Raw genomic sequence first — 27,342 nt, forward strand, 5'->3', positions numbered from 1 at the left:
ATAAAGTTCTAGAATAGTAAACAGTAGTGTTAGTCTAGTTATCTGGGAGTTAAGGGTTCATATTCCCACTCAGCCATCAAGGTTGATTAAGGCTGGATCAATTACTCACAGTCCACAGGACAGTTGTGAGGTAAATGGGTTTGGTATGCTGCCCTGAGCTCCTTGAAGGAGAAGCAGAATAAAAAAATATATACTAGGTGAGGGGGAGAGAGAGGGAGAGAGTATGCATTCCAAAGCTGGCGGTTGTGCTGGATATAAAAGGGTCCTTCTGGTGGAGCACAGTGTAAATTCTCTCCTCAGAATTATGACCGAAGCACTCAGTCCCATTCCAATGATAAGAGATTAGTAAGCTCTTTTTACTTGGACATGTACAGTGTGAGTTCTGCTACCATCATGGTTGTTCTCACAGTTGGTGACTACTTGTAAAGGCTTCTGTACTTGTGGCTTCTCCTCACACTATGTTTATATACCATTCGAGTAATGTCTCGTTTCTTTGGTAGTGTGTTAATTACATAGTATGGTAACTCAGCATCAGGAAAAAAACCTTTGCACCTCTGTCAACTGACATGAGAGGAACTGCAGAGGCTAAGTCACTTACACTGATAGGGGATCCCATATTCTGTGGGTTCTAATGGTTTTTTATTAAAGAAAAAAAAAGACAAAAGTGCCAGTACTCATATGCCCTGATCCAGCCTGATCTTATCAGATTTCATGAGAGACCACCAAAGAATACCAGGATCACTACAGAGAGGAAGGCAATGGCAAACCACCTCAGTTAGTATCTTGCCTTGAAAACCCTACTGAGTCACCATAAATTGACTGTGACTTTATGGCACTTTTTATACACACACATTCATAAATAAAGTTGCACTTATTTCTATCAGTTTCCCCTTCAGAACGTCAGAGAGCCCCCCTCGCAAAAGGTGCTGATACTCAATACCATTGAGTACCATCTCCCAAAACAACAACAACCCTGGTTGGTTCCATAGCACAGAGCTAACTCTCCTCCCACTTCGTTCAGGCCCCTTCCATACAGCAAAAGTACAACGGGTTGCAGTTGGCATAAAGCAACCCACTGTAACATCTCTGTGTTTGTATGCCTCCATTCAGGCAGCAAACAGAGCACATGGATGCAATGCAGGTTGCCGTCACACCTTCGCATGGAGAAGCATTTTTTAAAAACTCACCTTCCTCCGCTGCATAGTTATGCGGGCGGGCAGGCATAGACTCCCACAGCTATGCTAACGCCCCTGTGTGGCTACGCAGTTGCCAGGCGGGACCTTGGAAAATAGAGGGAAGTGTGGCCGCTGAAAGCGCTTCCCAGCCTCCATTTGCTTGCTCACAGCTGCAAACTGTGTTCAAACAAAATAATTGCAGATGGTCCCCTTCTTGAAAAACCAAATGGGTTTTATATTGCCATTAGCCCACGTTTATTGGCCCATGCGAAAGGGGCCTCAGTCTGTCATAGACAGGCCCTCAGGAACCAAGGATGGTCCACACACAGGTCTTAGCAGATTCAGATGTTTAATGTGCACAGAGCAAGGAATCCAGACAAGAGAAGAAACAGTAACCTGCAAACTAAACCACAACGTTGCTGCCACAAGCTAGCTCATCTGCAACATCTCTTTTATAGCTAGCCTCCCATTCCCTTGTACAATAACCTTTTGCAGCTGAGTTACTCTGTTCTGGCTCCCAGGCAGACCAGGCTGAGCCCTAACAGTTTCACAGGAATACTGAGAAATTGGCATAGAGATTTTTTCCAACCCGATGCACTATGACTTGTTCCTGCATGCTAAGCTAAAGAGATGATGTACAGCCATGATTATTTGTTAATATAGAGTCTTGCCCTCCAGTTACTACTTACTAAGAGAATATTATATCTATGGACTTTTATCATGATTTCTTTATAATACAAATGTAAAACTTGCTTTTTCCAGAACTGTGGACCATCTGGGAATTCTAACTGGGGCTCAACTTTTCTCTCTGAACAAAGAAGAGTTGAAAAAAGTATGCGGAGAAGAGGGGGCAAGGGTGTACAGTAAAATCACAGTTCAAAAATCTCTCTTGGAGGTAAGCCCTTGGTTAGTAAACAGTGCTTTAGGATACAAAGTTTGCACGAAATTTCAAACATTATTTAGATTGCATTTAAACTTTAAAAACTGAGTGGTGAAATCATAGCACCTGCTGCATTATAATTGATGCCACACACACTTCTTCATGATATAGCATTAATGGCAACTGGATTAAGAGACCAGTTCTACATTGTAGCCTTTTAGTGCTGATCCATTGTTCCTTTCCATGTTCACCAACAAGCAGAATGCAAATAAAGGTTCCACACAGCACTTAATCCTCAAGATGCCAGCCACAGATGCAGGAGAAAATGCTACTAGAACACGGCCTATCGGCCCTACAGCCCAGAAACCACACAACCCCCCAGTGATTCCAGCCATGAAAGCCTTCAACAATACATCCTATTATGTGTCTACTTTGAAGTAAATTCCCTTTGGCAATGATTAAGGTTGCCAAGTCTTCCATTATGGCTGGAGACCTCCCACTGGCAATCTCTACTGCTGCTCCTGGCTAGCAAGAGAAAAATAAATTTAAACATTGCTGTCAGCATGAAGCTATTACATCACTTCCAGGGGACAGGGGATATCCAGAAGTGACACAGTTCTACTCAAGGAATTGCCAGAAACCCTATAGTAAACCCAGAGAGGTTCTGGTGATTCTTAGAGAGGTCTATCATCACTTCAGGGTTTTCTCTGGAAGTAATGTGACTCCATCGCACTGACAGTGTACCCTTCGATATTCCCAGACTCCCTTTAACTTCTTCTTACAATTTCCTGTTGTTTTATTGTTTTCAAGCTAATTATTTTCCATTTTCCTTGCATATCCTCTCCAAGCACTCATGAATAAATTCTTGGTTTTCAGCTGTTGTTGGATGGTAGAGTGGAAAAAGGGGCTTAAGTGGTCTTTTTTACTTTGAAACAAGTCCACGTCACTTTTGTTTTATTTTATTGTAACACTATTAAATATATACTGGCATCACTTATTCCCTGCTTTTATTTTATATTTATATATATGCATTTTTATATATGTGCATTTTTTTTCCTAAGGCACAGTAACCTTCAGATGCCTCAACAATGTTTTGACTGTATGAATGGGACAGTCTGGCGTTACATTTGTATTTTAAATACATAAAATTAACCACCAGTTTGATCTTTAGAAAAACAAAAAAGCAGCTTAGAAAACAGTGGGATGCCATCATGGGTTGACTATAATATTTTCTTGATGCTCCCATAAAACATCAGTGAACAAATCTCATTGCAAGCACAAATGAAATAGTTAAGAGTGGAAGCAGCTCCACAAAAGGTACAGGGACAAGTCAAGGAGATTTTATTAGTCTTGTAAATAAAGTTGACTTTTACAAGAAAAAAATATTTTCCAAAAAGCTGATAGACTAGTTAGGCAACATTTCCTTCTCTTTTGAGTGTCACTTCTTCATGGCTTACCGCAACTAAAATTGCTCAGTGAAATCCTATCATTCTCTCTTGCAGTAGCTGAGCATCAAGATCTCATAAGCACAGTCAGGGTTTTTCTGCTTGACCACTTACCACAAAGCTAAATTCCTTTTGCGAACTGCTCTTTCCTATGATTACCTTAATGGAATAAACGTTTGAAATCTTTGGCATCACCTTAAGACTGTAAGATGAACTAAGCCAAATGTCAGGAAGGGGGGATGTAATGTGTGAATTTGCTCTCACTTTTTGTACTCACACCATTCCCTAAATGGCAACCATTAAGCCTTCTTTAACTATCACTCGCCTAAAGTTCATAGCACACAGCAATCTCTGCAGACTGATTCATGCATGCATGTCCATCCCTTGAGGGCGCCCAGGATAACATGGTAATGAAATAAGGAGAAAATGACACTGTACTGGTGTACATCATGTGCTTCAGTGAACCCTGAATGAAAGCAGAAGACAGCAGTGCAGTGCAGAAGATTTTCTATTGGTTCAAAATTCTGTAGACAAGTATTTTTGTATCCATAAGATCTGCTATTTCAGGATCCAGTACAAAATACAAATATCTGCTGGTCACAGTATTGAGCCTTCATCTGTTTCTTTAGGATAAACATTTCCAGACTTCAGAAATACTCCAGATTATAGCCATTAAAAGAAAGATAATCTCCCAAAGAAAGATAATTTCTGCTACACACAGCTGAACTTAATATTCAGTTCTGTGCTATATGTGGTGCTGCTCCTTTTGAACATAGGCCACTTGTGCATGTGCCACTTACCCTGTGGCTGCTTTATTCCCACTGGGGTTTCCCTATGGTTTTCTGTCCTGACCAGGTTATCCTGCTGCGAAGCTTCTCAAGCTAATCCGCTAGTTTGCCAACCCACAGCTTCCCTGCTTGTTTCCTCTTTGGCATCTTCCCCCAACCCCAACCACCTTTAGTCTATCATTATTTCAATGGATTTAAAGAGTCCATTGCCTCAGTGATAGATCTTTAATGTTATTTTTAAGCCATTCTGATCACTCTGTAAAATAATGGTGGAATTACTGCCTGCCTGTCACTTCCTTGTTTCTGTTGCCTGCCACTTTTTTTGCTGTTGTTGGCTGCCTTTTCTTCTGTATTATTATGCTGACAGGATCCACTGCTCTATTTTAGACCTTTAGCGTTAAATTTTTGTGAAGAAGAAGAAGAGGAAGAAGAGTTTGGATTTATATCCCCCCTTTCTCTCCTGTAGGAGACTCAAAGGGGCTTACAATCTCCTTGCCCTTCCCTCCTCATAACAAACACCCTGTGAGGTAGGTGGGGCTGAGAGAACTCAGAAGAACCGTGACTAGCCCAAGGTCACCCAGCTGGCATGTGTGGGAGTGTACAGGCTAATCTGAATTCCCCAGATAAGCCTCCACAGCTCAGGCGGCAGAGTGGAGAATCAAATCCAGTTCCTCCAGATTAGATACACGAGCTCTTAACCTCCTACGCCACTGCTGCTCCTTCTGATCAATCTCAAATGGTGGAATTAGGGCAGGAAAAGGTGGGAAGGAGTGAGAAAACCTAAAGAGAGATTAATGCATGGCCATCTCCTTCTCCACACTTTACTCACTTTCAGAAAGTGTGGGGGAAAAGCCACACTTTATTCACTTTCAAAAACCACAGGGATTCTCTGATCTGAGGCACAGAAAGTTCAGGAGCAAGGAAAACATGTATATACCCAAGAAACTGACCAGAATACAATGAACACTCAATGTGAAACAGACCACAATTGCATAAATGGCCATAGTCTGGAAACTTCATTTGACTAGTGACCATACAATACCCATTTTTCATCCATTGCATTCACTTCCAATGTGATAGCTTAACTCAATACAAAGTCCTGCTTTTGATCTTTAACATGCTTTAGATACCTGAAATGCTTTAGATACCTGAAAAGCTGCTTCCACCCGTATATACCTGTCCACATTTTGGAATCCTATTGTAGGAAACCATGGTGAGAGCAGTATGTTTGGTAAGGAGCTACATGCTGTTTTTCTTGGGAACTATGCCAAGCCTTTGAAATTCCCTCTTCTGTGAGCAATCTCTAGTCCCTTCTTTACAGACAGACCAACATCAATTTAAAGGTTTTTTATTCTATGATCTTAACCTGGTTTAAAATGTTAAGTTTTCTTGTCATATATTTCATTTCTATTATTTTATCATTATGGCTGTGTTGTCCACTGTTAAATGCCTTAAGTAGGTCTTTGAATTGAAAAGGCAGCAAAGAAATTGCTGAAATAAATTAAAATAAAGTTTGAGAGCTATTTCAACAAAAGGTTCACATTGTTTATCTTTTCTCTTTATTCCAGAAAAGCAGAGGAGAGTCAGAGCTTCAAGAAATCATGAAACGGCGTCAGGAGAGGATTGATTCTGCTATTTAAGTTCTATCTGCTTTTTCCACCTCTTAATCATATACACTTACTTGCAGAAAAAGGGAAGAGAAGTACGAAATATCCCATTAAGGTGAAAGAGAGTATGGGGATCTGAGCAATATAAATTGCCATTCAGCCTGACTGTTCCTTGAGCATTGTTGGTAATGGGGAAGCTATGCTCTCTCCGTAACATGACATTGCATTGGGAGAGAGGTTGTGGTATTGCATGAAGTATTATTTTTATATTTCTATATTTTATACAGAAATTTTATGTGTGTGACATTCAGAACATGAGGAAGATCAAAATTCATGTTTTAAGCAAAGGCCAGATTGAAGCAAAAGCCGACCACAGTTATCATGTATATAGACTGCTTTCTGTACAACCCACCAAACATTAGTAAAATATCATGAAATGGGCTCAAAATAATTTTAAAAGTCCTTCAGACTGTTCCACCTCCCAGTGTTGATATTAAAATGACCCCACCTCTTCTGGTATACTTTGATACATAACATGCTCACTTCTGGGACCAGTTTTGGAAAAGTGTAAACACAGAATGAGGTGATGACCAACTGGCATGCCAATTTGATTATCCTGCCACAACTATGTGTATTGCTTTTATGTGTCATCCAAAGTCCACAGAAAAGCCCTCATGCACCAAGGGTAACCAGAGCTCATCTAGATCCATTCTTGACAGAACCATTAGCAGCACTATCGCTGGGAGGAAAAAGAGGAAATGAACTGAATGTGGTAACACCACATATGAATATATTCTGACACACTATGTACAAGCTCTTGATCAAGAAATCAGTTTGATACCTCTCATATCCATGCCCTCAAGACTGTATCAGCGCAACCATTGGTGTCTCCATTTTTCGTGACAAGATGACACAGAGTTCTGTTCTGAAAATGAAGTGATCTCAAGGAATGTCCATGTTTCCCTAGACTAATTTAGATAAATACATATTCAAATTATCAAAGTTGGCCCTTAGCAAATGGCCCTTAGCAGTGTATGTAAGAAACTAATTTTGCAGTCCCAAAAATATCTCCTCATCTCAAAGTGTATAACAGCACCATCCTAAGTAGAGAAAAACTATCCTACGTTTGGTGAAGAGAATGTCCTTCAAATTGTATAGCCCTGCTTAGATTGGCACTGCCAGTATCCTCACTGTAAGTTTGCCTGTGCTTTGCACATTCTTGTTAATCTCTCATCCTTTTTCTCAGTAATCTGAGATATATACATATTTCCTCACTGATAAGGATTTCCTTACTGCAAGTTAATAATAGGGAATGGGCCCAGATTAGCTGTGTAATAGTTTGTTTTGGCATTCATCCTGATTGTACAAACCACATATTTTTCAGTGCAAGACATAACTAGTCAAAATATAAGTCAGAATGTGACTTCTAAGTCCAACAGTTTTGAGTTCATTCAGTAATATATTTCACTTTAATTCATAGATATGTACTAGATGATCTCTGAGACAATTCTTGAGGTTTCAGGGAATATTGTATCAAATTGAAATTTAGAGGGTTTCCTTCTGCCATGCCATACAGTGCACGGAAAAAGCCTGAAAGGATGCATGTCACACATGCCTACATGCTCAAAAATTAGAAGACTGTATAAAGGAATCCCAAATTAGATTTTCATGACCTTTACTGAAAGCCTTGTGTTGTTTGAAATTTTGGATTTGATAGTAACAGAATCTTTGGTCACCAAACTAAAATTTAAGTGCCACTCTATGCTGTCACCTGGTACACATCTAGTTGTCTCTCTCTGTACGAAGATAGTTTCAGGTGGGTACCAATGTTAGTCTGTAATAGAAGGGGAAAAATGGGCCCAGTAGCACCCTAGAGACCAATAAAATCTTCATTACCACCTAGCCCATATAATTAGATTTTCATGATTTACCACCTAGCCCATATAAGAAAAATGTAATGGTCTGTAAGATACTCCTGGGCTCAAATTTTGTCTCCCACTGACAATAACTATAAGGCAAATTCCACAAACAATGCCAGCTTTTAGAAGCTGAGTTGCAATGAGCTGTACTGTTCAAATTGTGTGGTTTTACTGCAACTCTGCTTATCTCCATTCTGTGCATACTTTGCTGGAAACTTGGCCCAGCAAATGTGAGTTATGCATGATTATAATGTATGCTTATAGCTGAAGCTGGTGTCAGTGTAAGCTGCCTATAAGCTGATGTCAGTGTAAGCTGCCTTGCTTTAATGCTCAGGTATCTGGAAATAGAAGCCAGATAAACCCTCCTGAACAAATATGGCTGTTAAATGCTATTTTATTCCAGTTTTGGAAGTCTGATAATGATTTTTTCTAGAGTTAAGTTCCACAAAGATTTGCATCCATGCAGAATGTAAATGGCAGGAGAAGTCCCATCATATTGTCATTTCTACCTAAAATCCTTTACCTTCTATATGCTTGAACTCATGCAAGAGCAAGCCTTTAGGAAATGCATATACTGTTCCATGTTTCTATGCCTACTGTTGTTATTTGTACATTAGCCATAGTAGATTTAGATTATCTGTACAAAATTAGATAGACAAGGTTAATGACCAAATATCCATGAAGTTATAACTAAATGAAAATTAGGTTTTCATATTGTGTGTTACATTTGAAAGAGATAATTTAATCACACTTTAAGAAATCAGAGCTAGTATCAATTATATATTATATATTATATAAGAAGCTGTCAGGTCTACAGTCATCAGAATATGTAGGTATGCATGTTGGAGCAAATGGCTTCTTATATGGAGTTGGTAGTAATGAAAGTGCAGAAAAACAGAAATAAAGAACATTGTGAGCTCTAAGGCAGAAATGCAACAAATGAACATTGGCACATCTGCCCAGTGACATGGGGTACGCATGCAACCTGGTCACATGGGGGCACAAAATTGGCACCCAACGTGACCAAAGAGTCAACCTCCCCAATGGAGGCAGGAGTCAAGAAACAGCTTTGAAACAGCAGGCTAGGGATTTTATTTTCAAGCCTTCCGGCGCCCCTCCCCAGGGAGCCCAGAAGGCAGAACACCCTAGCCCTGCCCACCTGCAAAGCATGCAGAGTTGGACTTCCCTCAGCCCCACCCCCTGGCCTTCCTGGAAATCCAGGACATGGCCTCAATCCATTACTTTTAGCAGGCCTAGTCCTGCCTTGAACTTTTCAAGTGATGGTGAGCATTTCAAAAATAACTTGAAAAAATTAGTAATTTGCATATTTTGCAAAGGCTCATGGGTATTTTGTTGAAATGCTCACCATAACTTGAAAACACAGTCCAAGGCATGACCTTGGAGATCAGGAACATGGCCCCACCCCCCTGCTTTTATCAGGCCCAGTCCTGCCTTGGACTATCTTTTCAAGTTATTTTTGAAATGATCACCATAACTTGAAAAGATGGTTCAAAGGACTGGGCCTGCTAAAAGTCATGGGTTGAGGCCACAGCCTGGATCTCTAGGCAGCCTAGGGGGTGGGCCTGAGGCTGAGTGTATGTCTAACTCTACAGGCGGGTGGGGCCAGGGCATTCCAGGCTCCTGCAGCAGGATGGGTGGGGCACCTGGAGGAGGCTTTGTCTCTGGGCGCTGTGTACGCCTCTGCAAACAAATGGCTGCTTTGTTCTTCCTCTCATGTGCCCTAGCACCAGTTAACATTAATGGATGGGGACTATTCTAATTCTATACAGATATATACTGAATATATTCACAGTGCAATCTTATGTAGTGTCAATCCAGTCTAAACTCATTTATTTCAGTGGGTTTAGAAGGATGAACTAAATTTCAGACAGCATTGTTTGTGAATTAAAATATTTTTGTCCTGTTGTGGGCACTTATCTTTGGTTAAAAGTACAGCCACAGATCAGTACTTTCCCATAAAAATCAATGGAGCAACCAGAGTTATAATGGATACATTCCACAGTGGCTGCACTTAAGAAACCATGCTGTTCTTGTTTGAGCTGGGAGTTCTCACAACATACCAAACTGTGTACATATATTTTAACAGAATTAGGATCCTGCCTTATTTTTTTTCAGTCAAACCTGGCTTGATGTAATTATAATGGACTGTATGTATGTCTTGTAAACAGGGATGGCAAGTTGGTTTCAAAATTAAAAGACATTTACACATTACTTGGGTTTATTTCTAAAATGATTCTAGTTTTAAATTAAAAATTAACTCTCATTTCAAGTGCTACTTCCATACTTTGAACCTATATAGGTAACTTTTACTTATTCTTACATGTTATCAATTTGTCACATTCATAGTGCATGTTTCTTGTCAGGGCAGAATGTGGGAGAGTGGGTGGGACTGCTTCTGCGTTGGTGGGGGAAGGTGGGGAGGAGAAGAAAAGCTGAATGAAGCAGAATGACAACTGGTGTGCTTCGCTATCCCTGCACAGGCAGGGAAAACACTGCACTTTGCCCACTCTCGGAAACCACGGGTCTACTCAAATCTGTGGCACGGTGAGTTCTAAAGAGGGGTAAATGTGTACTCAATTGAGAATCTGACCTGAAAGGAATGTACGCTTGACCTGAAGAGACCAAACATGTGCACTTTTAGAGAGATTATTCTAGATGTATGGCCCACCACATGCCATGGGGCACCTGGGCCAATGAGGTGAAGTCCTGGGCCATACACCATAGCATCTGAGCTCTGAGCATCCAAGCTGAGGGAAGTGTGATTAGATGTGGCAGGGAAGGTGTGCATAGCTGCTGGGAGTGTATGATTGGCCACACCATAGTTGGTTTCATAAGACACACTGGAACTTGTAGGCATGGTCACATCTATGAGAGGTACCTGATTTCAACAATGCATGAGGGCCAGTGGGTTGCACTACGGTTTTTACAGGCCTAATTTTACCCTGGTTCTGTGTGAAGTTACCAAGCTAGGGTGGTTTAGGGAGCTGACCAACTTTTGCCACACTCCTGGCTTCACCCCTTTCCTCACTGTCACAGAGCATTGCACCCACAGAGATATGATGGGAGTTCATGGCTGGGATCTGCAATGTTTTCTACACTGGTTTCCAGCCGTGGCACAGCAGCAGCAGGGTGCTACATCAGAATAGCAATTGGTGGTACCTAAGTGATCCCCCACCCAGAATTGTGCTGCAACAATGCAAAACATCATTACATCTTTCTAAATTCACTGAAGTAATTGGGTATGCCTCTGTTTAGGATGGCACTGATATTTTTTTTACTCTGAAATGTTACAGACTTTAAGCTTGTACTTTTAATTGCAAAAATTAAGGAGAATTCTAGATGGAGCCACACTAAAAATAGAGCTGTGCTTAATTTTTTCAACTGTTAACTATTCAGTTTCTTATTGACCACCATGCATATGGTGGATTTTGCACGATACTTTAAATGCTCAAGAGTTGCTCTTCAGGTATTGCTAAAATCCAGTAGCACAGAGATGTTTGGTAAAGCACTAGACTGAGCACAAAATATGCCCTGGAGCTTCTTCTGCACTAGCTGGCCTCATGTGAAAGTGGAAGGAGTGCAGAATAAAAATGGAATATAGAAACTTTCACATATGCACTGAAAACCAATTTAAACTAAGCCCATTTAAACCTCCCACATGAAAATGTTGTAATGGGTCAGTATTTCATAAACTGTTGTAAGCAACAGTTTATTTCATCATATAATCTGTAGGCTACTGCTTCATCAGGTGATTACCATATGCACTGATGTAACCTGTTGTTTACTATAAAAACTCAGTGGTTACTCCTGTTCTGCTTTACTTGGATACGTTGATTCAGTGGCCAGTTGCCAAAGAAGTCCACTCCAAGTAGTGATTTTCTAGTGCAGTGATGGCGAACCTTTTTGAGACCGAGTGCCCAAATTGCAACCCAAACCCCATTTATTTATCGTAAAGTGCCAACCCGGCAATTTAACCCGAATGCTGATATTTTAGTTTAGAAAAAACTGGTTGGCTCCCTCTTCCTGCGCCCCACCTGCTTGAGCAAGGGCCAGCCTGCTCTAGTCTCTAGCAAGTCCTGTGCGCACCGCTCTGTGCCTCTCAAGCATCTCTGCCTCCTCTGTGCCCCCCCCCCCTTGGGCAGCAATCACCCAGAGCACAGGCACCAGACCCACCAGCCAAGTCCTCCCTACTCACTGCAGTGTGCGCACATCGTGCTCAGAGGCCCAGGCCAGCCTAGATGTGGGTGGGGGGGAAGTGATTTTTCACCCCCCAAATGATGAACTCTGTGTGCGTGTGCCCACAGAGAGGGCTCCGAGTGCCACCTCTGGCACCCGTGCCATAGGTTTGCCATCACTGTTCTAGTGACTATCAGATGAGGGGAATGATCAGGATTTATATTCCGACACAATGGAAACAGAATTCTGGACTGGATGCATACACACTCAATATCACTTCATGCAGATTAGATCACCTTTACTTTCAAACCAACCATTCGGGTGCTTATAGATTGGCAAAATGGGTATTTTACACATCACGACATGTTTATAGGGATTCTGATCCATATTAGCGAAGCTGTGCACAGCGTCAGTACATGAAACTTTCCCTCACATTTAGATATATCAAAAGCTGAAAGCACAACACAAGTGCATTCAGATGGTACAAATACCCAGCAGTAAGATCCTGATCATTTCCCTCATCTGATAGTACACAACCCCGCCGTCTTGTCAAGCGTGTATACGGCGGCATTCACGCAACACCAATAAGTTCATTCAAATCCCAGTTTAATGCTAGCTACTTATAATGTCTGAGGGCAGCACAGACGTCTTCAACCAAAGGGCAGCTCAACTTCCACCATATATATATGTATATGCGGCGGGAGGCACAAATATGTGGATGGTGGGCACCTAAGGGGAGGAGTCTATGCGATAGGTGGGGAGGATGAGGAAAGAAGGCGGGCACTCAGAAGTCTCGCCTCTCCTTCCGCTGTCCAATGATTGGCTATTTCACCCTCCTCGCCATCTTTCCCAGTGCCACTACGATCAACGGCTGCTCCTGATTGGCTGCAGAACGAATCAAAGTGGAGGGGGGATTCCCTCGCCTGGCGTGCGTGCGTTTTTTCTTCCCGGGTTCTCGCGAAGTATTGTCTCCGCCTTTTGGGGGCGGGGCGTGCGGAGGGGGTGTCAAAGGAGCGAAATGAGGCAATCGGATCAAGGTCGGCGCCGGCAGTATTAGCTTGCTTCACTCCTCCCCTTCGTGAAGCCTCGCTCTCCAGCCAGTTTCGCCTTATCGATTGGCAGCGTTGGGTGGCGCGAGCCGTCCGCAGTTCCTCAGAGGGGTCTCGCGAGGCGCAGTCGCGCCCCCTCCCTTTATATCCAGGGCGATGTCAGTTCCGTCAGTTAAGAAGCAGAAGATGGAGTCGGCGCTGGAGCACCTCAAGCAGCACACCACGGTGGTGGCCGACACCGGGGACTTCCATGGTGAGAGCCGCTGCCTTGACCCTTTAATCGGCTGCTTCTTCTTCCAGAGGGAGCGTGGAGAAGGCGAACCAGCGGGGCGCTTCTCTTGGGACTCGCACGAGCCGAGAGCCCCCAGTCGGGCCTGCCCTCCTCGGCCGCTTCGGCGTACTCCGCGTTTCCGCCTTTCCTTTCTCCAGATCTGCTGCCGCCAAAGAGGAAGTGCTTCATCTAAGCGCAAACCTGGGTCTTTAGTAGGAAAGTAAGCCCCGCTGTGTTCAATGGCGTTTACTTCCAATTAAAGATATACAATCTTGTGACACTATAAAGGCTGACAGAACTTTATTCCAGCATACAATCGCGGGGAATAGAACTCGCTCCTTCAGATGCGCTGGCTAGTCCGTCTGAAGTGATTCTTGCTAACGCATCTGACAGAGTGGGCTCTAGTCTCGTATAAAAGGAGGATTTTTAAGGGACCAGGAAGCTCCCTTTTGTTTTTGCTTGTTCAAACTGATGTGGCTACTCCAGGTAATGTGTACCCGGCATTGCAGACTCCAAAGTGCTTTTGGTACATTTGCACTGAGGTGGCAGAACGGTCATCAGGAGAGTTGGAACGATGGAATAGGATGGACAAAAGAGGAGTTTAAATTAAGAGGATTAGAACAGCAAGGCTTTATTAGTCTGGCCACTTCACCCAAGTGCTATCCCCGCTGCTGGGAGAGCCAGGGACCTGGGCCCTTTCCCCACTTACCTTTTTCCAAGGGTTGCTGCCCGCAATTCCAGCGCGCGGCATCCCTGGCGCACGCCTGGGCGTCCCCACGACCCCGTGCTCTGTGCGGGGTCATCAAAAGGTGCCCTTTGAAAGAGCGCCAGGGATGCCTCGCGCTGAGGGGGCACGACAGCAGCAGCGTTGGGGCGGCTGCACTGTCGCCGCCCCTCTTGTGGGGAGTGCCAGGGGACCCCGCGCTACTCTCCTCAAGTAGCGCGGGGCTTAAGGTAAGTGGGGAAAGGCCCCTGGTCAAGGTCTGAACTCATTAAATTGAATTTAGTTATAGAATGTCTGTGATCTTGTTATGCACTGATGTTTGATGCCCTTGTTATCTCTCTCCCCCCCCCTTTCCCCCCTAATACCTTCATAATTAATCCCAGGAGAATGTATGGTTCTGTTATCCTACATCAGGAATCCTTAGCATGCTGCCTATGGGTGCCATGATTCCCACCAACACCTTTGGTGGCACCAACCAAGTGTTTTTAGGAAGTGGATGGGGCCCAGGGAGGCTTCTGATTGATTTCTAGAGATTTGATTGGGTGTGCAGACTTTTTGAAATGTTGCTTTGGCAGTAACTGCTACCACAGCACAGGGATCTGCACTGTGTTACTGCAGTTAAACTGTGGCAATCCTTTTGTGGCTGTCTGTGCCTCCTGTGGCAGCCATTTTGTGGCAGCCGTGTCAGAATTTCAGAAAAAAAAGTTGGGGCCTCCTAACCTAGTTAGTGAAGTCTATTATGCAACAACCAGAAAGTTCTGGAGTGCATGTCTGAGTCCTGTTTGACTCATGTAAAGTGTATAAAAGGCATTAATGAGGCCATGATTTTTGCTGGTCACTTTTAATTAGTGTTTACTATGCTGGGTGCATTAGAAGCTAGTAAACTGCAGGCATTGTTTGCTGCAGAAGAGAAGAGATGGAATTAAATGTTTGCTCCAAAGAGTATACTGATAAGTTAATAAAGCAGAAGCTAATTCAGTTAATTGCTAATTCTGGAGGAGTACTGAATGTTACAACCACCAAAAAACCACCACTGATTTCTACAAGGTTCATACATAGTTAGATCTTCTTCAGCAACATGGGCTCTAGTGCCATAACTTAAAAGGTTATTCTGTGCTCCCCACCCCACACCTCTGCTGCATTTCATTAATTGAAGAACACCCCTGTCTCTTCTCTTCCTTTCTTTGTGCCATCAAGTCACACCTGACTTACGGCAACCTAGTTGGGTTTTCAAGGCAAGAGCTGTTCAGAAGTGGTTTGCCATTGCCTGCCTCCACATCATACCCCCTTGTAATTCTTGGTGGTTGCCCATCCAAGTATTTGCCAGGGCCTGTTGGTCAAAAAATAAGACTAACCTGGACCTATCCAGGTCAGAGCTCTCTTGAAGGTCCTCTAAAATGCTATTGTATTGCAGAGCAGTGTTTTCACTGACTGGCTTCTTTCTGAGCTGCCATGTTTCTTAACTTGTGCTTACTGGATGAACTTCCAAGTAGAAGTTTTAAGCTCTGTATTATGAAGTACTCAGGTCTAAAGAAGGAGAAAGGGAGAGCTTCATTTTGTTTTTGCAGATTCAACATCAATGAAATGCTTGTCGTTCAATCAGGATACTGCCTTTTGTGATCAGTTTATGCCCGCTGAGTTCAAGGCAGTTTCAGCATCACACTTTGGCCAGACTGGGTGGTAGATTCCTAAAGCCTCACCCTTCTTGCCTGCAATCGCTTCAGGGTGTTTAAAAGCTCTTTTTTTTGTTTGATGTTCTCATGCTTTAGTAGACCACCTGAAAGCCCACAGGTAACTGCTATTGTTTGTAATTAGGGCTTTGCATACATATGATGAAAATGAAATTTAGCGTGGAAAAGGAACTCTGTTGAACAAGAAGTGTTTTGAAAACAGTCTTTTGAAAGACGTTGAAATCTTTCTGTTACTTAACAAATGATTGCATCCTGCTGATGTGCGGTGAGTTAGCAGATTGGGACAGGCCAGAGTTTTTTTAATGGTATGAGTAAGATTTGTAGGACAGGAAAGCTGTATTACTTTTTATTAGTGGTTGGATTACCAAAACAAAATCATCTTAATCTGAAATACCTTAATCTGAAAAACCTTGGAAAAGTAAAGAAAAAGATCACTTATGTTGATGAACTAGAATTCTTGAAATTTGACTGGAGTTGAGACTTTACTAAACATTTACAGTGTCAGATAAACTTGTAGTTAGCTTCATCAAGTAATCAACTTCCAGGATGGACAAAGCAATATGTGGCCCATGCCCAGTGAGGGCAACTGGCTTCTTCATTATTTGGAATCCATGTTGTGCTTTGAGAGCTGCTGCTGATTTCTATATTTACCCAGTTGTTCCAGCAGAATATCTGTGAACATGGTTATTTCCTGGTAGACGTACTCCATTTTTGTGATGCCAGTTGGAATGCTTAGAGGAGAAATTAACCTGTCCTGAAGTTAGTTTGGAGATAATTGCCTGTATAAGCCACTTCATTTTATACCCCCTGCGGTTCCAATCAGTATATGAACTACAACTTTCTCGTTGTAACTTGGTTTTCAAAATTGTTGCAGATTTTGGTATTATTTATTTATTATTAGATTTATTAGGCTGCTCCACCACCACCCCTCCAAATTTGCATGAGCTTGGAGCGGATTACATTGTTGTTCTTCCAAGCAATGAATTTGTTAAAACTGTTGGGACATTCATAGGATACATTGATCATATTTTTATCTAGGTAATAGTCGGGCTTGCAAAATGCTTCCCAGGATATATTTGTTGCAGAACCTGCGCACTGTCTGCAGGAGAGGAGGCATACACTCAGAAGCCATCTGCATTACAAAGATAGAACCAAGATGTATCTATTGACATTTATACCCCTCCTTTCTTCACAGTGAGGACCCAAAGAGGCTAACATTCTTTGCTTCTCCATTTTATCTTCTCAGCAGTGGCATAGCTGCCACAGGTACATCCGGGGACAGTCAAGTGGGGGGCAGAAAAAGTCACCTCTCACACTTCCGGGAAAGAGGGGTGTGTGGCTGGGCCTTGGCACAATGTGCTCGTGCTACCCAGGCAGTGTGGCATATGTATGTCGCACTGAGGCCCAGCCATGCCTCTCTTTCCCAGAAGTGACTGGGCCTCGGCACGACACACCCACAACACCACCCCACTTACCTGAAAAAGCAGACTGGTGGCAACTACACTTCCCAGGAAACCTTGTGAGCCTCCCCCAGGGAGGCCTCTGCAAGAGTTGGGGTTCACAAGGTCTCCTGGGAAGTGTAGTTCCCACAAGACTGTGATAGGAATCCTGTAGTATCCATAGCTATTTAATTGTAGAAACAAGCTTTACAGAGGTAACTGTCCTTTAGAGGAAGCATTTAGACAGCTGTGGGACTGAAACGTCTTTTATTGATCATGAAGTAGCTCTTCCATCATGAAATGTAAACATGCATTTAGGATACATAGAAGAAGAGTTGGATTTATTTATTTCTCTCCTGCAAGGAGACTCAAAGAGGCTTACAAACTCCTTTCCCTCCCCCTCCCCCCAACAAACATCGTGTGAGATAGATGGGGCTGAGAGAGTTCAGAAGAACTGTGACTAGCTCAAGGTCACCCAGCTGGCGTGTGTTGGAGTGCACAGGCTAATCTGAATCCCCCAGATAAGCCTCCACAGCTCGAGCGGGGAATCAAACCCGTTTCCTCCAGAATAGAGCACACCTGCTCTTAATCACTACACCACTGCTGCTCCTGTAGTATTTCTCCCCTTCATCCTAGCCATTGTTTGAAACACTGTCATTGTGTTTAAACCTTGTCTAGTCAACAAGCCTAAAGTTCACTGATCTCTAAAGTTCCTTAGAACATAGGTTGCCTACTTCTGTTCTAAGATGAGTTAAATATATATCAAACTGTTAATCTGGTCTTCAGTCTGTTGTGCCTTGCATAGCCTGGACGTTTTGTTGCATAATGCAGGAATGTCATTCATGATACTTTGTGCTTGAAATTTGTGTGGTTCTGCAGTTGATCAATAATGTAAAAAAAAAAAGATAGTAAAAGCTTAAAATTGAGTATTCAGGAAATCTGAAGGTCGTTCCTTCAGGTGCTGTTCCCTTGATGTGGTTGGGCAGAAGCTAGGCTGCAGTCCACTAATGGAGAACTGACCCATTTCTTGTGGGCTGCCGAGTGCCTACTAGATGCTGGTGTTCTTGCAAAGCTTTGCTAGCTTCTTGTCCTCTTCAGCACCTGCTCCTGCACCACATAACATATTAGTTAGAAGAAATTTCGCTGGCTGGACAGAGCTGCAGCTCCTACTCTGCCTTCCATTTTAAACATGTAGAAAGCCAAAAGGACTTGTCACAAAGACAATGTCTATTGCGATCCTATGACGGCTTTAAAAAGATAATGTTCTGTGTCTTTTTAGTCATGGAAGTGATAACATGAAACCTCCATATTCAATGGGAATATGACTATATATTATTATATATTACAGGGGATATTGGAGACAAACAAAGGTGAACTAACATCACCATACCTTGTTCATATACTTCCTGGAGGTTTCTACATAGTTGCTCCAGGGCTCACAATGGTATGCTAAACGGGTCTTAACTGGCCCACCAACACAATTGTTACTTTTTGAAACAGCAGTACATTCTCAGGATTATGACACACAGATTTCTTTAAAGGAGATATTCATTAAGTAAGAGTTACCACTGTGCCCATACAATTTTGAAAATTGTCTGTTTGGAAATCTGCATTAAAATTGCTTGATGTAAGTGTAACAATTTCCTACGTAACTGTTTAAACCATTATTAGGATACAAAAAGGCATGAGCAATGGGTGGAATTCTATTTACTCAACTTGCTTTGAGTCACCTTTGGTCCTTAATCTGAGAGGGTGAGTTACATTTTAAACAGATTACACCTGTTTAAAGGACCTCTGTCCCCCTTCCTTACAGTTTTTGTTCCCAGCCATTTTGGTATGGTGGCCCACTGGTCCAAATTTACTTTGTACTGTGACCCATCCAGGCCTAGTCCAAGATTTTTTGGTGCCATAGGTAAACAATGGCCTTACCTGGATTGGCCAGTCTAGCCTGATCTCATCAGACCTCAGGAGCCAAGGAGGGTCAACCTTAGCTAGTATTTGGATGGGAGACAGCCTAGGAATGCCAGGGTCATGGCATGGAGGCAGACGGTGGCAAACCATCTCTGGAAGTCTCTTGCCTTGAAAAACCTCAAGTGTGCAGTGAGTCAGATGTGACAATAACAAAAAAGAACAAACTATGACGTTGGCATGCATCTATTCTAGCATTTCATTTCCCATAGTGCCCAACCAGGTATTTTTGAGAAACCCACAAATATCACACAAAGGATGCAGCTTCCCCCACTAAAAATCCCAAGCAAGTGGGCATTCATCTCCTCTGCTAGCTGCGCCAGAGCTGATGTTTGAGGATGTGTTCTTAGAGGGCATTGGGCTCAGGAAATGTGTGAAGATGGTAGATGGTGGCGAAGCAGTAGGTGGCAAGCGGCTCAGTGCAGTATATCTCCCCCAGTAGGTACGGGGCAATGAGGCACTGTAGGGGGCAGGGTAAGAGGTTGGATTGCTGAAGGAGCAGTGCTGATGGGAGTTGTGCACGCAAATACCTCTTTGCGTACTACCCTGGAATGACTAGTTGCTGGACTGCTTTTCTCCCCTCATTGTTGTCACAGTAATGAGAGATGAGAATTAGATAAATTTGCCGGGGGGGGGGGGGGGGGAAGGAAGAGAAGAATACAAAGGGCAAGAGTTGCTATTAGGGAGGGCTGGCCTGTAGCTCACTTTCAACGGCTTCATGACCCACTTTTAGCTCCTGTCCCACAGCTTGGGAAATACTGTTTTATAGTAGATAATATGCATGTTACTATGCTCCTCCACTTGAGGCTTTCATCACCAGCAGCTTTAGCCCCGCCCACCACCACCGCCACCATCCCTTTCTAACTACCTGCATCTCTCACTGTACTGCTCCCAGGCATGCCTGCCCTGGCTCTAGGTTTGCCCAACATAATATTGCAATAAAACATCTGTAGGTACTGTTCCAGTGCTAAATGTCAGGAATCCATGCTTTGTTCAGTCAGTGGCTGTATGTTGTAAGATGAAACTAAAATTTTGGGTTTATTTGGGTAGTACAGTAATAAAGGAAAGAGGAAATAGCATAAAGTACTGAGGTGGGAAAATGGTGAAGTATGCAGCATTTCCTCATTCTTTATAAATGGACAAGTCCTTAAAAGTTGTTTGCATAACTGAACTCTTTCTTTTTGGTTTTAACCAACTGAATTTGTCTGTCAAGTCTGTTCATGTCCAAAAGCCTGAATAGGGAGTGCTTAAACGTCAGTCCTAAAGCTCTCAGTTCTGAATATGTTGATTACTTTCCAAGTTCAGCTAATAGCAGCGATTAGTTTCCTATTGTAACTAGGTTCTGAAGAGGTAGAGTTTGTAAATGTAAATAATTTTGACTGCTTGTGTCTTTAACTGCCAGTTTAAACAGTCCAATTATGTATCTAATTACAGACTTGGCCAGATCAAAACCAGATCAAAAAATCCACTCAGTGGAGTCAGATATCATTTACAGAAAATTCCCAGACTGTTTAAAGAAAGTGTGATTGTGTGTGTGTGTGGGGGGGGGGTTAAACCCAGTCAAATGTAGTGAACCAATGACTGCAGTGACACACAAATTAAAACTTTAAAAAATGCTGGCAGATTTCACAAGATATTACAGTTGGCATTATGGGATTGCTAGGTAACCCACTATCTGAGGCATTTAATGTAAAGACCATTGAGAGTAGGGCAGAAAAGGCAGACATGGGAAGAACTGAGCTGGGGCAGAGTTGCAGTCTGTCTTGAATCTATTGCCTATCAATTTCATGGTATGCCCTCGAGTTCCAATATTGACAGAGAGAGGGGGGAAAAAGTTATCTTTCCATTCTCTCTACCCTGTGCATAATATTATAAACCACTATCATGTGCCCCCTCCCCTGGTCATCTTTTTCAAACTGAAGTTTTTGGTCTTTCCTTATTGGAAGTATGTTCCAATCAGTCATCTTGGTTACCCTCTTCTGTATTTTTTCCAGCTCTGCAATGTCCTTTTTGAGATGCAGTATTTATATAGGTAGAAGCATTCTAATTTGGCTGTTCTATTTTTCATCTTTTTCCTAATAATCCCTAGCCCAGTTTCCCCTTTTCACCATTGTGTCCCACTGCATTGAAACTGGGTTTGTACAAACAAATAAATTCCTAAATTGAATGGATAAATAGTGATGGCTGCTTTTATTTCCATAGCCATTGAGGAATACCAGCCTTTGGATGCTACTACCAATCCTTCCCTGATACTGGCTGCTGCCCAGATGCCATCTTACCAGCAGTTAGTGAAAGATGCTATTGCTCATGGAAAGGAACTTGGTGGGTGAGTAAATCCTGCTAAAGTTTAAACTTCGAGCTTCAAATTTTTTTGTTACATTACTGGCCTTTGTTTCTTTTGATCCCTACTATATTGTAATTTACTGTCACAGTTCCGGTTTTCAATATTTTTCTTTAAGTGAAGCAGTTTGCTATGAAGATAAAGACCAGGATAGTCGACAGTATAAAGTACTTGCTGTTGCAGACTTGTTCTACATGACCACCACAAGATCCTCTTTTTCTTCACTCAGTTCTTTTTTAGGATTTTATAATTTTCTCTCATATTTCCAGGTCAGAAGACAATCAAGTGACAAATGCTTGTGAAAAGCTTTTTGTATTGTTTGGTGCAGAAATTCTGAAGAGGATAAAAGGCCGTGTGTCCACAGAGGTAGATGCAAGGTGTGTCTTTTCAAACCTCATTTGAAGTTACTTAGATAAAGACTTCACAGAACTGTGAGCAAGGGTGCCATCGTGCTGATGTTCTGTGAGTGCCTATTCTGGTCAGTGTTCTCTATATGTAGAACAGAAGGTATATATCATCTTTATCCATGATGATGTATATACAATTTGGGAAAATGTGCATATCTGTGTTGGTGAAATGTAGCAAAGCAGTCTTCTGATTCCCTGAGTTGCTGACATAAATGTTGAGCTCAGAATTTTGTTAGGCTGAAATAGGTAACTGGATAGAGCAAATTCCAGAAAATCTAAACCACCTAATTCACAATGATGCCATATTAACTTTTCTACTATAGGATCAGTCCTTGTCACAAAGACCAGCATTCCCCTGCAGATGAGCATAATCTCATCTCCTGTTTTGAAGGGTAGATAACAGTAACATGAGCGATATGTACTTAAGACATTTTGATGTATGTGTGTAACCTTTTTTAAAAAAAATCCTTTTATTCCAAAGGTTGTCTTTTGACAAGGAAGGCATGGTTAAGAAGGCGAGACACTTCATAGATCTTTATAAGGAAGCAGGAATTAGTAAAGACCGTATCCTCATCAAGCTGTCTTCAACATGGGAGGGGATCCAGGCTGGCAAGTAAGTTTATACATGGTGCATTGGTGTAAAGTAGCTATTTAATTTCACATACCTCTGTTACCAGTATTGATTGAAACATCTGTAATGTTTTCTGATCTTGTCAGTGCAATTTTCAGAGTTTCTTTAAATGGAGCAAGTACTGGATAAAGCTTCCTAGTTCTTATTTTTTAAAAACTTAATGATGTGATTCAGAAGATAATTTCATATAAAATTCTGTAGTTGTTTCACCAGTGCAAGTGCTATTGGGAGAAAAAGTAATTCTGCTTTTATAACTTATTTTACAGGATTCTTGAAGAACAACACGGGATCCATTGCAACATGACATTACTGTTTTCCTTTGCTCAGGCTGTTGCCTGTGCGGAGGCAGGCGTGACACTCATTTCCCCATTTGTTGGGCGTATCCTGGATTGGCATGTTGCAAATACAGACAAAAAGGTTTATGAACCATCAGAGGATCCAGGTAATCGTTTCAGTTCATGTGGGTGTGTTTTTCAGGAGTAAATTTCTGTAGACGTGGTGAAATAACATTGCGTGTTACATTCATTGTTTTATAGGAGTGAAAAGTGTCACTAAAATCTACAATTACTATAAAAAGTTTGGCTACAAAACTATTGTGATGGGAGCATCATTTCGAAACACTGGGGAAATCAAAGCTCTGACTGGCTGTGACTATCTAACCATTTCTCCCAAGCTTCTGGGAGAACTCAGCAAAGATACCAGTAAGCTAACGCCAATGCTCAGTGTCAAAGAAGGTAAGATTTCTTCTCCACTGATGCATCATATGGTGCTGTGATTGTAGTGAGCGTGTGTTACTGCAGATAATTTGCTGTGTGTGAGAGAGAAGAGATTAGCTTTAATTGAATTGGCTCGGCTTATATTTCTTCAGACACTTTGCAGTAATCTTTATATTTTTGGAGTTCCTGGTTCAACTTGACTTTGGAGATGATATAGTTAAATTTTGTATACTGAATTCATGTTTTGGAGGAGAGAACTCAGAGCTGATGTGGAGTGAAATATCTGTGTCACTAATCAGAACAGTTGTGTCAATGAAACATTTTAAAAATTATCAGTAGATTGCTTTCATTGTTTTTTATTGTATCTTGTTCTTTCTGGGTATAGGTGGATAAATTGTAAGCTGCTGTTAAACTATGTGTGTCTGCTCTTAACAAAAATCTCCCATACTACATTGATTAGTTGGCAGACTTTTGACCACTGAATACTCAATTGAATATGTACTCGAAAATATTTGCTTGTGCATAATTATTCAGCATTTGTCCTGTGGACTAAAAGCATAGCAAAATTCTCAGTGTAGACCTGGCTGTTTCTTGTAAAGTTCCTGAGTATAAAATACCTCCTGTGTATGAACTGCTGGACTTTGGCCAGTCATTCTCTCTCATCCTAATCCACCTCACAAAGTGAGAGTTGTGATGATAAAATGGAGCAGGATGAGGATTGTTTTAAGTCACTTGAGGAGAAAAGCAGGGAATTAATGTCTAAATCCATAACTAACGTTAGCCATTTATATTATGAAGAGGCTGTCTTGAGATTGGCATTCATTGAGCAGTTCAAATAGCTTTGCTTGGGGGGGGTGTGTGTGAAAATTTCATAATTTGATGTTTCCTTCAATTCAGCTCAGGCAAGTAGCTTGGAGAAGATTCATCTAGATGAGAAGACATTCCGTTGGCTTCACAATGAAGACCAAATGGCTGTGGAGAAATTGTCTGATGGAATCAGAAAGTTTGCTGCTGATGCCATTAAATTGGAACAGATGATAAAGGTAAAATTAAGAAGTTTTGATCAATGTATAGAGCCTTGTTATTAGGTTTTTTAGAATATCAGAGCTGTTGGTAATGGTATCAGGCTAGGGCTGTGTGGTGGAGGGTCTTCTTAGCATGCAGAAAATTCAAGGTTCAGCATCTGCTGTTGAAAGGGTCAAGGGATATGGAAGACCTGTCTGTGAGCCCCTGGAGAGCTGCTACATGTCAGAAGAGACAGTACTGACTTTGATATACCAGTGGTGTGATTCATTTAAGACAGCTTCATATGTTTGTATTATCTTCTTTGATGGACCTGCTTCAGTGTAAGGATGAGAGCATTGTTTTCAACTTCTATTGGATGTTTTCACTTCTGCATGTTACCAACAGTAAATGGACACTCCCAATAGCTCACCCTTCCACAACTGCCTTTTTGCTGAATACATAGGTGAGATTTTAAAGTGTGTATCACAGATACTTGGTTATCACAGTGGAATTACTTACCCATTTAAGGTACCGAGTTTAGCTGTCCAGAAGAAATTATAAATGCTTGGGATGTCTAAGTTCTTCTATCTCAACCTTAAAAGCTATGAACAACTGAACTTGATTAAAGTTGAAATAATTAAACTGGTGTTGAAGTCCAGAATCTGGTTATTTTTCCTACATATTTTATGTCACCGTTTGTGTGGTAGGTCTACAAAATGGCATCTCAGTGCTTAATCAAATCCTAAAAATGCTGTTCTTGAATATTAAAAATGGAAAGATGCCAGCAATGAACTTTCTTTCCCTAGATCTGAAACTGTTTGCTGCATATTTATCCATTTCAGATGGAAATAATGTCATCTATCCTTGCTGCTTCTGCAACAATTGAATATTTGTACAGGATTAGAATATGACCTTTTGGTTTTTAATTTGGCTATTTATCTTTTTACCCTCCTAGGAACGAATGTTCAATGCTGCAAATGGAAAGTAGACGAACCAAAGTTCTTGGACATGGAATGGTAGTACAGATGCCCAAATGTTGCGTATGAATGGATTTTCTGTTTTCCAAGCTTTTTATGTAGATTTGTAAACAGAAGGTTTTCAATGTTTGTGAATTTTATATATCAAAAATCCATTCCTTGGAAGTGACACATTTCTTTTTCTCCGAGGATTATAAACTGCAAATGTTTTATCTTCTCCAAAATATGAAATTGAAAATATCTGATATATTGGTGTTTCCATTATTTGTAATTGAAGTATAATAGGTACAGTGTTCCATTCCAAGGAAGTATAGCACAGTACCTTTGCTCCCACTGAAAATTCTGAAAGTTCAAGCTGTATTGGAAGCAAGGAATTCTGTGAGACATTGCTTGAGGAATTCATACTTTTGCAACACTTCATTTTTCTATGGAGAAAGGCCATGAATTATTAATATGCATTTAGCAAATGGACTTAAACTAGTGATTCAGTTCACACATCATACCATGCCATGCTTAAGAAATCTAGATTGCCTTATATGAAATCTGGACTCACATTCATAACTGGCCATTGCTATGGTTTGAAGTGGTTTGCCAGATCTGGTTTGAATAACTGTGACACTGGGATGTTTAATATACCATTGAGTTAAGGCTGTTGCTCTATCATCAAGGGGTCTCTCAATCTAAGAAATGGAGTATTCAACAAGTGAAAAGTTACAACAGGCAAGGACCCTTTAAACCATGATTTGTGCAATTAGAAAGCCAAATTATGGTTGACTTCTGATTGCAGTTAGTGCAGATCAGTTTTGCTTATTGAGGCCCAGTGCATTATTAATCAGTGTGGGGGCTTGGACAGCAACCTGTGCTTTCAGCACTGCACCCCCACTAATGACAAGCTGACTGGAAAGAAAGCATGCAGGATGTACCCCTCTATTCCAGATGGCCAGCAGTCACATAGAGTTGGATGCACTTCCCAAAATAGTGACTAAGAGCTTGGCATTTCTTTCATAACTCTCCCCCAACAAATTTTATGGGTTTCAGATTTTTTGGCAAAAAGACCCCAATTTACAGAAATGTCCAGTTCTCAAAGTAGAGTTTTAAAAAATTGTATTGTGAAAAAGGAAGTTAATTAACAACCTACAGCTTGGATGTATTCCATGATGGACCAGGAGGAAGTCTTTCTTCTTGTGACAGTGATATTGCATGTTGCCTTTAAAATGCAAAAATTACAGCTGCTTCCCTCACATCTAGTTTTGAAGGTATTAGTCAAAAGACAGATCTGAGAGTTGATAAAATAGCATCTAATCTGGTACACCACCCTGAGCCCTCCGGGGATAGGGCGGTATAGCAAGTTTAATAAATAATAATAATAATAATACTTTGGGGCAGGGTATAAATGGAACAAATGAAATAAACTTTTTTTTTGCAATCAGTGAAGTGTGACACTCCCATAAATGTCATGTGGAAAGCAGCCACTTTATATAAGAACATAAGAAAGAGCCTGCTGGATCAGACCAGAGTCCATCTAGTCCAGCACTCTGCTACTCGCAGTTGCCCACCAGGTGCCTTTGGGAGCTCACATGCAGGAGGTGAAAGCAATGGCCTTCTGCTGCTGCTGTTCCCAAGTACCAGGTCTGCTAAGGCATTTGCAACCTCAGATCAAGAAGGATCAAGATTGGTAGCCAGAGACCGACTTCTCCTCCATAAATCTGCCAAGCCCCTTTTAAAGCTATCCAGGTTAGTGGCCATATAGAAAATGAAACTGTAGAATATAGACACAGAAATGTAGAAATTAGCACATTGTTTCATCACTGTCTAAGCCAGGGGTCGGGAACCCGTGGCTCGCAAGCCGCATGCGGCTCCTTCCCGCTTGTACTGTGGCTCCTGGCACGGCTGCCCCTTCCAGAGGCGTGCTAGGTCCAAATGGTGTCTGGAGACCAAAAAACCCTCCGGGCACCTCCCCTGCGGAGCGGCGCTTACTCGCGCAGCCTGGCCTCCTCTGCAGCCACCCCGACTTACCCAGGCTAGTTCCAAGCTGCCGTTCCAGGCAGCTAGCCAGCCTCTATGACTTTCTTAAAGAGGCAATTCCCCAAAAGATTGCTTAAAGGGGAAAGC

At 41.9% G+C, this 27,342-nt stretch overlaps 2 protein-coding genes across 2 annotated transcripts in view; both read left to right on the forward strand.

Moving 5' to 3' along the window:
* Window positions 1–9,170, forward strand: part of EPS8L2 (EPS8 like 2) — a 125,912-nt gene extending 116,742 nt beyond the window's left edge. The window contains exons 20-21 of the mRNA XM_048486736.1: window positions 1,938–2,070; window positions 5,857–9,170. Coding sequence (XP_048342693.1) covers window positions 1,938–2,070; window positions 5,857–5,928 — 205 coding nt within the window. The 3' untranslated portion in view covers window positions 5,929–9,170. The remainder of the gene's footprint in view (window positions 1–1,937; window positions 2,071–5,856) is intronic.
* A 3,826-nt stretch (window positions 9,171–12,996) lies between these two features.
* On the forward strand, window positions 12,997–25,475 carry TALDO1 (transaldolase 1). The gene is made up of 8 exons (XM_048486971.1): window positions 12,997–13,313; window positions 21,356–21,479; window positions 21,764–21,871; window positions 22,383–22,514; window positions 22,799–22,974; window positions 23,069–23,266; window positions 24,146–24,291; window positions 25,209–25,475. The coding sequence occupies exons 1-8, from the start codon at window positions 13,217–13,219 to the stop codon at window positions 25,239–25,241; spliced, it is 1,014 nt and encodes a 337-aa protein (XP_048342928.1). The 5' UTR covers window positions 12,997–13,216; the 3' UTR covers window positions 25,242–25,475.
* The last annotated feature ends 1,867 nt before the right edge of the window (window positions 25,476–27,342 follow it).

Source organism: Sphaerodactylus townsendi, linkage group LG02, assembly GCF_021028975.2.
Source record: "Sphaerodactylus townsendi isolate TG3544 linkage group LG02, MPM_Stown_v2.3, whole genome shotgun sequence".
Classification (NCBI taxonomy): Eukaryota; Metazoa; Chordata; class Lepidosauria; order Squamata; family Sphaerodactylidae; genus Sphaerodactylus; species Sphaerodactylus townsendi.